The sequence below is a fragment of the Cynara cardunculus genome, unplaced genomic scaffold (assembly GCF_001531365.2).
Source record: "Cynara cardunculus var. scolymus isolate 2C unplaced genomic scaffold, CcrdV1 Un_Scaffold_8038, whole genome shotgun sequence".
Taxonomy (NCBI): Eukaryota; Viridiplantae; Streptophyta; class Magnoliopsida; order Asterales; family Asteraceae; genus Cynara; species Cynara cardunculus.
Genome location: NW_020203936.1, coordinates 1 through 11,112, shown reverse-complemented (window position 1 = coordinate 11,112; position 11,112 = coordinate 1). Strand labels below are relative to the sequence as shown.

General features: G+C 36.2%; 1 protein-coding gene across 15 annotated transcripts; it reads left to right on the top strand.

Annotated features, from left to right (window-relative positions):
* The first annotated feature begins 1,827 nt into the window (after nucleotides 1–1,827).
* Nucleotides 1,828–9,768, top strand: LOC112505044 (pleiotropic drug resistance protein 1-like). 15 transcript variants are annotated; one of them, XM_025109004.1, is made up of 24 exons: nucleotides 1,887–1,989; nucleotides 2,110–2,245; nucleotides 2,352–2,472; nucleotides 2,582–2,670; nucleotides 2,756–2,840; nucleotides 3,289–3,448; nucleotides 3,584–3,660; nucleotides 3,771–3,824; nucleotides 3,913–4,305; nucleotides 4,397–4,678; nucleotides 4,854–5,170; nucleotides 5,258–5,418; nucleotides 5,991–6,094; nucleotides 6,223–6,379; nucleotides 6,480–6,585; nucleotides 6,693–6,819; nucleotides 7,012–7,344; nucleotides 7,522–7,812; nucleotides 7,894–7,977; nucleotides 8,059–8,192; nucleotides 8,272–8,499; nucleotides 8,570–8,741; nucleotides 9,012–9,266; nucleotides 9,353–9,768. In XM_025109004.1, the coding sequence occupies exons 1-24, from the start codon at nucleotides 1,914–1,916 to the stop codon at nucleotides 9,608–9,610; spliced, it is 4,200 nt and encodes a 1,399-aa protein (XP_024964772.1). In that variant the 5' UTR covers nucleotides 1,887–1,913; the 3' UTR covers nucleotides 9,611–9,768. The 15 variants fall into 15 exon arrangements, with proteins under 15 accessions (XP_024964767.1, XP_024964766.1, XP_024964765.1 ...); XM_025108999.1 differs by having other exon boundaries at nucleotides 1,828–2,245; nucleotides 6,480–6,517; nucleotides 6,673–6,819; XM_025108998.1 differs by having other exon boundaries at nucleotides 1,828–2,245; nucleotides 6,480–6,520; nucleotides 6,673–6,819.
* The last annotated feature ends 1,344 nt before the right edge of the window (nucleotides 9,769–11,112 follow it).

Sequence of the window (11,112 nt, the reverse complement as noted above, 5' to 3'; positions counted from 1 at the left end):
AAGGATCCGATGATATGATGAGTTTGAGTTATTGAAAGATAGAGATGTTAGGACATGATTTCCCTTTCACCCACTACTTTTTGTTCGAATCTTTTCTTTGGTTGGTGGCTGACTGCTCCTCAATTCATTAAATTAATTTGCGTTTTATTTTTAATATCAACAAAAAAACAAAATTTTGAAATTATAAATAATAAATAACAAACCGACTAATGTCTTTATTTGCACAAAATTAATGTAGACTCTATAGAGGGTATCTTGGAAACAAATGGGGTTAACGTGCTAATTCTTCCATCAACATTAAAACCTTCTTTTTTTTACAATATTTAATGCTATGATTTAACTTAAAATAGTAGTATCCAAAAAGATGTATATAAAGTAAACAACAAAAGGGCCCTTTACCTTAAGGAATTGAACACACCATCAGCATGCCACTAAAGTTTCACGCATGCACACTCAGAAAATCATGCAGTATGCATGTATGGTCTCTAAAATGCTTCATTCACTTGAGTTGTACAGGTAATGATGTATATCAGGTGTTATATTTTTTGGACACTTATAGTCTACTTTTTAGATGTATCATGTTATAATTATTATATGAGAACCCTTTAAATCTTTCTCTAATAAAAGGTCCTTTAAGAGAGAAAATGCGTTCCAAAACACACACACATATATACATATACATATACATATACATATACATATACATATACATATACATATACATATACAATCATTTTTACTTTGATAGATCATTGGTGAATATATATATATATATATATATATATATATATCTATCGTGTTCATTTTCAAGATTATAAAATAACATGGAAGTAAGTGGGTTTGGCAATGGCAATAGCAAGTACCTTCATTGGTGAATATCTAATTAACATGCAGTTGGATCTAAAGCTGGCAAAAAAGAAAAGAAAATAAAATAAAAAGTAGTTGATGAAATAATAATGCACTCAGGATGACGTAAAAAAAAAAAATATATATATATATATATATATATATATATATATATAGATATAGAACGAAAACAAAGTAACCCAAATGAGTTATACCAACCTAACTCGGATAAACTAAATGGTCACCACAAATTTGGCTTCATATCATTTTTGACATCATTATATCAAAACAGTAACACAAGTTTCCACTTTTCTCAACTAAAATTCTCTCTCTATATACGCATTTCTAAAATATGATATTCCCACGAGACTTGGTTCCTACAGAAAACAAAACAGAATCTTAAATTATCATGTACACACATATATATACATATATACACATATAGGGTTGGGTTCACGTGAGACCAGCCTGTTTTCGTGAGACCCGTGAGACCACATTTTTACACGTAACCTTCACAGTAAAAACACTGTGAAGGTTTAAAAAAAGTCGAACCTTCACAACAAAAACACTGTGAAGGTTTTAAAAAGTCACCTTCACAGCATTTTGCTGTGAAGTTTCAAGTGTAAAATGTTGGTCTCACGGGTCTCACGAAAACAGGCTGGTCTCACATGATCCTAAGGTAGCGAAATTCCTTGTCGGGTAAGTTCCGACCCGCACGAAAGGCGTAACGATCTGGACGCTGTCTCGGAGAGAGGCTCGGTGAAATAGACATACAAATATTGTATTGTCTGGAATCAAAGGAAAACACAAAAAATCGGATAGGTGCAGAGGGGCCTGTAGCTCAGAGGATTAGAGCACGGGCTGGATCACCAGCTTCGAACAAAAAGATTTAAACGTATGACTTTCCGAAAAGTCGAAAACTAAGTGATATATATATATATATATATATATATATATATATATATATAAAAAGAGAGAGAGAGAGTTGGCACACAAGTTGAGTAGTATATATATATGTAAAGATACAGAGTTTGAAACTTACTACTTTTCAGCAGCTTTATGTGGTAATGATGTTGGAGGGTGAAGAAATATTTAGAGTTAGCAGTGCACGTATAAGCAGTTCTAATATATGGAGAAACAGTGGTAGAGATTTCTTTTCAAGGTCTTCATTTGAAGAAGAAGATGATGAAGAAGCATTAAAATGGGCTGCTATACAGAAACTGCCAACAAATCTCCGGTTAGAGAGAGGCATACTAACCGAAGAAAAGGGTCTACTAACAGAAATCAATATCAAGAACCTCGGATTGTCTGAGAAAAAAAATCTTCTAGATAGGCTAGTTAGAATAGCTGAGGAAGACAATGAAAAGTTCTTGCTGAAGCTTAAGGAAAGGATTGATCGGTAATTTCAACTCATTTCTCATCATATTATCATGTCATGTCTTGTTTTATATCATGCTTTGGTATTCATTTCTATTTTTATCTGAAATCCAAATAACTAAACACAGAGTTGGACTTCAACTTCCGACTATCGAGGTCCGTTTTGAGCACTTGAATGTTGATGCAGAAGCTTATGTTGGTGGCAGAGCATTGCCTACTATAGTCAACTTCTTGGTCAACATCCTACAGGTTCTTCTTCTTTCAACTCCTATATATATCTTTGGAAACAATCTCTCTGTCTCTTCTTTTTTTTTGTGTGTGTTTCTCTTACCTGCTAATCTGTCTCTAACACACACAGGGATCGTTAAATTTTCTGCATCTTCTTCCCAGCAGAAAGAAAACATTCCCAATCCTTCATGATGTGAGTGGTATTGTTAAGCCTGGCAGGTAAGTTAGCACAGTAAAAGTTGCATTTAAATCTATGCCACGGTACTTGTCATGATATGTAACAGCAATACTTATGGTTCCACAGAATGACATTGCTGTTAGGCCCACCAAGCTCAGGGAAAACAACGCTGCTTTTGGCATTGGCTGGAAAACTTGGGTCTGATTTACAGGTAACAGAACAGAGTCTAATAGGCTGTTGCTTACTGAATGCTTAATGGTTCTTATCGGGTAAGCACATATCAAGAGCCTCGCTTACCAGGTAAATGCTTACCCAATTTGTGTTGGTAAACGGACTTGACTGTCTCTTACCGGGTAAGAGCCTCTTACGGTAAGAAATTATGTTGTCATCTACACTTCTGACGGTCCGAAGTGCTCATTGAGTCAACCACCAATATGTCACTGATCGAGTCAGTCAGTACTTACCCAAATTGTTTTTATTGGTTTGCACTTACTACAAAACGCTTGGTAAACAACCATTTTCAGACAACGGTTATCCATACCAAACCGAACCTCACCCAGTTAGCACTTTCCTAATTTGTGTTGGTAAACGACCCCTAAGTCAATATTTCATTCATCTGAAACTGAAGGTGTTATGCATCCATGTTTAAATGACTCCAGGTATCCGGAAGAGTGACTTACAATGGGCATGAAATGGGGGAGTTTGTCCCACAAAGAACATCTGCTTATATAAGTCAATATGATCTCCATATTGGAGAAATGACAGTCAGAGAAACATTAGCTTTCTCTGCCAGATGCCAAGGAGTTGGAGCAAATTATGGTCAGTAAATCTATTATAATCTTTAATAGATATATATGTGCACCAGATAGAATTGACAAACTTTCAGATGATTACATATGTGCAAGACAGTGTGCTGTGTTTTAAATGGTTCATATAATCATGGAAATTTTACAGAAATGTTGGCAGAACTGTCTAGAAGAGAGAAGGAAGCAAATATCAAGCCTGATCCTGATCTTGACATCTACATGAAGGTGAGAGAGAAAACTAACCAATATTCATGATTATAAGTGCATGCATATCATCATAACAACTATTAATAGTTACCTAACTAAATCTTTGATATTTCTTGATCAAATTTTAGGCAGCATCGCTAGAAGGGCAAGAAGCTAGTGTTGTCACCGAGTATGTTATGAAGGTAAAAGCTTAATAAATGTAGAATATGAAGTGAATTTGTGAGAGAAAAAAAACACAGCTAAGTTCTGGTTTTTATGTTCATTCTGCAGATTTTAGGTCTTGAAATCTGTGCGGATATTGTAGTAGGAGATGAAATGTTCAGAGGTATTTCTGGGGGACAAAAAAAGCGAGTCACGACAGGGGAAATGATGGTTGGACCAGCAAGAGCACTGTTTATGGATGAGATATCAACGGGTTTGGACAGTTCAACAACGTTCCAAATAGTGAATTCAATCAGGCAATCAATTCACATTCTTCAAGGAACTTCCATGATCTCACTCCTCCAACCTGCCCCAGAAACTTATGACTTGTTTGATGATATAATACTTCTTTCAGATGGTCAAGTTGTGTATCAAGGTCCACGAGAAAATGTGCTAGAGTTCTTTGAGCACATGGGTTTCAAATGTCCCGAGAGAAAAGCAGTTGCGGACTTCTTACAAGAAGTAATATCAACTCTCAAGTTCCTTTTCCTGATAAATTTTGTTTTGGAATCAGAACTTTCATCTTATGATCTCCCAATACGTGAAACTGTAGGTAACATCAAAAAAAGATCAAGAGCAATATTGGGCTAGAATTAGTGAACCTTATAGTTTCGTTACTGTACAAGAATTCACAGAAGCATTTCAGTTGTTCCATGTGGGAAGAAGGCTTGGTGATGACCTTGCTGCTCCATTTGACAGAACCAAGAGCCACCCTGCAGCTTTGACTACTAAGAAATATGGTGTTACCAGAAAGGAACTATTGAAAGCTTGTGTATCTAGAGAGTACCTGCTTATGAAAAGGAACTCTTTTGTGTACATATTCAAGATGATACAAGTAAGTAACTTTACAGGATAATGTAGATTACTCAGGGGGGATGTTCCGATGTGTGTTTAAACTGATTATTAGGACTTGAACTAACACTAATTAGTATAGCTTGAGTGATAAAAAATGATATATGATTACTTATATGTTCATCACTCTTAACTACTTTTACCTGTTACTTGTTCAGCTTATTCTTTTGGCTACTACGTCAATGACACTATTCCTACGAACAGAGATGCCAAAGAAAACAATAGTGGATGGAACAGTTTACATGGGTGCTCTATTTTTCACAATACTCACCATGACATTCAATGGATTCTCGGAGCTTGCATTAAGCATAATGAAACTTCCTGTGTTCTACAAGCAAAGAGACCTTCTCTTCTTTCCTCCTTGGGTATACTCGCTACCCACATGGATCCTCAAGATCCCAGTGACAGTTGTTGAAGCTGCCACTTGGGTAATCATGACGTATTATGTCGTAGGATATGATCCAGATGTTGGAAGGTGAAAGTTTCTAGTTCAATCTAAATTATCTGTCTACTCTTTTGCAAATGGTGCATGCTTCAATGTCATGAATTTTCACCCTTGCAGGTTCTTCAGACAATTACTTGTGCTCATCTGCATTCAACAGATGGCTTCTGCAGTATTTCGTTTCATAGCAGCTTTAGGACGGAATATCATTGTGGCCAACACAATTGGCTCATTCTCATTTCTTGCCATTCTTGTGCTTGGTGGTTTCATCTTGTCCCGAGGTAAACATATTAGTCCAGATTGTGAAAACCACACTATCGCAATTAAATGGCTCATAATGAATCTGTCATGTGAATTTTCTCTCTGCCCAAGACTTTATTTCTACAAAACAGATTGTTTTCCAGAAATTAGACCTCCTTAATGCACTAGGTCGGGTCGGGCCTTACAACTCTAGATGGCTATGCATTTTTTGGTTGTGTAGAAACAGAAAAGCATGAAATTTTGAGTTGGTGCATTTCCTGATGAGCTATTGATGATGAACAAATAGAATAATTGGCCAATTCATATATACAACATTAGGAACACCAGAAACAATCGTAAGCACTCATGATTTTTAAACCATGTGGAATTAGGTGACCTGCATGTGGCAAGTCAATATAAAGGTCTTGACGACGTGCATGCGTGTTGAAGAGGCATATCCTCGAAGGATCCTTCCATGATAAGCCTATGATACTCAATTATCTGTGTGTGCACACACACACACACACACATATAGACAAGCATGTGCATGCAGATATACTGTACTTTTCTATATAGAATTCATTAAGATGATTAATTCCTTTTCTCACCTCAGATGATATAAAGAAGTGGTGGGCATGGGGTTATTGGCTTTCACCTTTGATGTATGGGCAGAATGGTATGGCTGTCAATGAATTCCTTGGAAAGAGTTGGAGACAGGTAATTAACCACTTGTTTAAACTTATACGAAGTCCTAGCTTCTAAATTAAGAAATAAATCATTTAGAGCTGGGATTTCTAGCTCATTTTATTTTGGTAGTTCGACCATGGAATGCCTTTGTCTGGCAGGTTTTACCAAACTCCACAGAATCATTAGGTGTTGCTGTCCTAAAGTCTCGAGGACTTTTCCCAGAAGCAAAATGGTATTGGATTTCCGTAGGTGCTTTAGTTGGATATGTTTTCCTCTTCAATATCTTCTTCATCTTGGCTCTCACATACCTCAACCGTAAGGATTCAATTTGTACCTTATTTTCTACCCAAGAAAGTGAAAATTTAACACAAACTACAATTCAACGTGTTATGATGAAATGGGTCATCTAATGCAGCCTTAGGGAAGCCTCAAGCAATTCAATCTGAAGAAACAGTGGCTGCAAGGAATGCTTTAAAAAAAGGAGATCCAATTGAATTATCAGTGAGAGCTTCATCAGGTGGGTCATCAAGAACCAATGTACATTATTTGTCACTGGAATAGTGAAGTTAACATAATCAAAATACAAAACATATTATGCAGAAATGAAGAATGAAGTTCGAACATCAAGATCAATGTCATCAAGAGTTGGCAGTATAATAGAAGCGCATAAGAAAAAGAAGCATGGGATGGTTCTACCTTTTGTTCCCCTTTCCCTTACATTTGATGAAATCAGATATGCGGTTGATATGCCTCAGGTAACTTAAGATACTGTATGAAAAAATGCCAAACGATCCAAGGTTTTGGGATGAATATAGTTCAGTTCCATTGCTGAGTCTATGCACCAAAATTCTCTTCCCTAACTGTAGTATGCATTTCACATTCACATTCACATTTATCGCTAGAACCTAAAATTACATCATTCTCATACTAAAGTAACATGTTTGCAGGAAATGAAAGCTGAAGGTATCACCCAACAGCAGCTAGAACTATTAAAGGGTGTTGGTGGTTGTTTTAGGCCAGGAGTTCTCACAGCTTTAATGGGGATCAGTGGTGCTGGTAAGACCACTTTAATGGATGTCTTAGCTGGACGAAAAACAGGTGGGTACACTAAGGGAAGGATCACTATCTCTGGGTACCCAAAGAAGCAAGAAACATTTGCTCGCATTGCAGGATATTGTGAGCAAACTGATATTCACTCCCCGCATGTCACAGTCTCTGAGTCCTTGCAATATTCTGCATGGCTTCGATTACCTGCTGAAGTTGATTCAGCAACCAGAGAGGTGAAAATAATAGAAAACCTCTTCGAGTCAGTACTCATAATACTCCAATGGAAATGTTTTTTACTCCTCCAATATTATTTGAAAAATGTTTTTTTCAGTAATAATATATGTGAATGTGATGTTTAGTTGTGGAATACTAATAGATGAACATTTGGCTTTACATCTTATGATCTGCAGATGTTTATTGAGGAGGTGATGGAGCTTGTGGAGCTAACTTCACTGAGCGAAGCACTTGTGGGATTGCCCGGCGTGAATGGGCTTTCAACTGAACAACGCAAGAGGCTGACAATCGCAGTTGAGCTAGTAGCCAACCCGTCTATAATTTTTATGGATGAGCCTACGTCAGGATTAGATGCAAGGGCGGCAGCAATAGTCATGAGAACAGTGAGAAACACGGTTGACACAGGTAGAACAGTGGTGTGCACGATACATCAGCCAAACATTGACATCTTTGACGCTTTTGATGAGGTAAGTTAATAAAGTTCTTTGGTTGTAACTGAAAACAAACACACACAAAAAGGAAATAATCATGGATTTTCCCATTTGCAGCTATTTCTTTTAAAACGAGGAGGGGAACAAATATACTTTGGTCCATTAGGACGTCATTGTTCTCAGTTAATCAAGTATTTTGAGGTGAGTAAATACCAATATATGATGTTTCTATATCTTGGGTTTAAATATTAACATGAATGAATCAACCTTGATTAATTTAAGGACATTGATGGAGTGAATAAAATTAAAGACGGCTACAATCCGGCAACTTGGATGTTGGAGGTGACCTCTGAAGCGCAGGAAGCAGCCTTAGGGGTTAACTTTGGTGACGTATACAGAAACTCAGAACTATACAAGTAGGATATCACAAGACTTGATACTATCTACAGTTGATGCATGCACTTATTCTATATACTAATTAGGTGACTAATTCAGGAGAAATAAAGAGTTGATAAAGGAAAATAGCCAACCTATACCTGGTTCCTCTGATATACATTTCCGTACTCAATATTCACAATCGTTCTGGACACAATGCATGGCATGTCTATGGAAACAACATTGGTCATATTGGCGAAACCCGCCATACTCTGCAGTGAGGTTCCTATTCACAACATTCATTGCCTTGATGTTTGGCACAATCTTCTGGGATATGGGCTCCAAAAGGTAACCCAACTAATAACAAAAAAAACCATCTTCCATTATTCTTAATTCTAACTAACTATTGGCTTTCCAGGGATAAGCAACAAGATCTTTTTAATGCAATGGGTTCTATGTACGCTGCTGTAACATTTATTGGAGTACAAAATGCTGCATCAGTCCAACCCGTTGTTTCTATTGAGAGGACAGTCTTTTACAGGGAAAGAGCTGCTGGGATGTACTCGGCATTTCCGTATGCCTTTGGACAGGTATGCTAACTGGTAATAAAATATTTTCTTCTTATCATCTTCCATCTTTTGTATGATGGACTAGAATATGTTGTTACTGATCATAGCTCAACTCTAAAATGGAATATTTTCTTCTTATATCATCTTCCATCTTTTGTATGATGGACTACAAATAATGTGTTGTTACTGATCATAGCTCAACTCTAAAATATAATATATATTATCATCTTCCATCTTTTGTATGATGGACTACCATATGTTGTTACTGATGGTAGCTCAACTCTTATGCAGATTATGATTGAGGTGCCCTACATTTTTGTTCAAACCATTGTCTACGGAATTATTGTATACGCAATGATTGGATTCGAGTGGACACTAGTGAAGTTCTTTTGGTATCTCTTCTTTATGTACTTCACATTACTATACTTCACATTTTATGGAATGATGACAGTCGCGGTCACCCCTAACCACAACATCGCTGCTATAATCTCATCTGCTTTTTATGCATTATGGAACCTATTCTCGGGATTCATTGTTCCAAGGACAGTAAGTGCCACTGCTTATGTATGTCTACTTACAGATTTATCATATCACCCACAAAAGACTAATACCAGTTTCACTACAATGAACAGAGGATCCCCATATGGTGGAGATGGTACTACTATATCTGCCCTGTTGCTTGGACATTATACGGCTTGGTTGCTTCACAATTTGGTGATATGGATGACGAGCTAGAATCAGGCCAAACAGTTTCAGAGTTCGTCAGCAGTTATTTTGGGTTTGAACATGACTTTATAGGCTATGTTGCATTAATCGTCGTTGGATTTGCCGTCCTCTTCGGATTTATTTTTGCATACTCCATCAGGGCATTTAACTTCCAAACACGGTAAAAAAAAAAGATTATTCATTGCCCAGATGAAGGTACACGAGACAACAGCCATCCATAAATTATTTCTTCTATTTCATCCTATGTGGTAGATAATTTTAGTGATAAACTGAGCTATGAACAAGACGACCAATGAATCATGCATGAGTGCTTTTATGTATGTGGATCAGGGGAAGGACAAATTTTGTGCAGTAAATGTCAGTATTGAACCATACCTCCTGGGCATTGTTGTTCTGCAACACCGCCAAGACTCATGATGTACTTGACCACATCCACGCCAAAATCCCACCCCGTTGAAATTAATGACTCATTGTGGGGTCATCTTGACCCTATTGTGTTACAATTGATATATGTTACAATATCCATTGATCTTCTCCACACAATTAGGGGTCGTTTACTAGATACTTACCCGGTAAGTGTGGATTGGGTAACTTTTCTCACCTGATACACATGGCAAGGGCTGAAAATCTTACCCGGTAAGAGTGATGATAGAGATAGAGAGTCTTGTCCAGTAAATAATGGTGAGGACTCTTACCCGGGTAAGTGTTTACCGGATAAATTGTTGCATACGATATCGTTCTAATATACTACAATCCTATCTGGTAAAATAGATTATAATTTGACTTCTATCGATAAGCGTTTACCGGTTAAGTATTTAGGTAAATGGCCCCTTAGTGTTCGGTATGGTACGTTTAACTTTTTTTAGAAAATATTGAAGTTAAATGGGTCGATGGTTACAAATCAATATTAAACTAATAAGAAGAGATATTATACTTGATATGAAGTCATCTCATCATCCTCGATCGTCTTTTTATATCATTAAATAATATATATATATATATATATATATATATATATATATAGCTGGTTCAAATACTAACCAAGATTTTTGTGTTAACTTTGTTAACCAAACTCAACCGATCATATTCCATCTTTTCTTTGGGTTCACATATAACTCATATTAATAAGAGTAATTAAGTAATTTGTCATTTATGTTACAAATCTAAAAATCTCAATAATTGATGATTATGTAATATTGACATTTTTTTATACGTGTTCATGTTTTGTAATTTCGATTTATTCAATCCATAATGATATTGATTTTGTAATTGTTAAAGAATTTCCGATTGTAAAGATTTCGATATCGTCCGAGTAATATGGATAAACTTATTGGAAAATAGATCGACAACATTGAGAATAAAAGGTCAAAATCGTCTACGACTACAATCGGAATTCAAATTCATATGTAATTGTTAAAGAATTGTTCACAAGTGTTCATATTGTGTTCATATGTACACTCGCTACATATCTCAAGATTGGTTTGCTCCTGAATGTTCATAATGAATGAACTATTGTTTACAAACTGTTCATATTGTGTTCATACCTGTTTTTTATTTATTTATTTTCGTGTAGTAACTATTTTTATTATATTCATATTGTCTTCATAAATGCTATACAGTCCAAGTTTATATATATGTCAATTTTTATTCGTATTTGACACAATGG

What these genes read in the sequence shown, in the direction of transcription:
- LOC112505044 (XM_025108990.1), top strand. Translation starts at nt 1,914, where the DNA reads ATGATGTTGGAGGGTGAAGAAATATTTAGAGTTAGCAGTGCACGTATA. An exon ending in AGAACCAATGTACATTATTT is followed by an intron (nt 6,613 to 6,692) that starts GTCACTGGAATA and finishes TCGAACATCAAG; the next exon opens with ATCAATGTCATCAAGAGTTG. An exon ending in AGAAACTCAGAACTATACAA is followed by an intron (nt 8,193 to 8,271) that starts GTAGGATATCAC and finishes TGACTAATTCAG; the next exon opens with GAGAAATAAAGAGTTGATAA.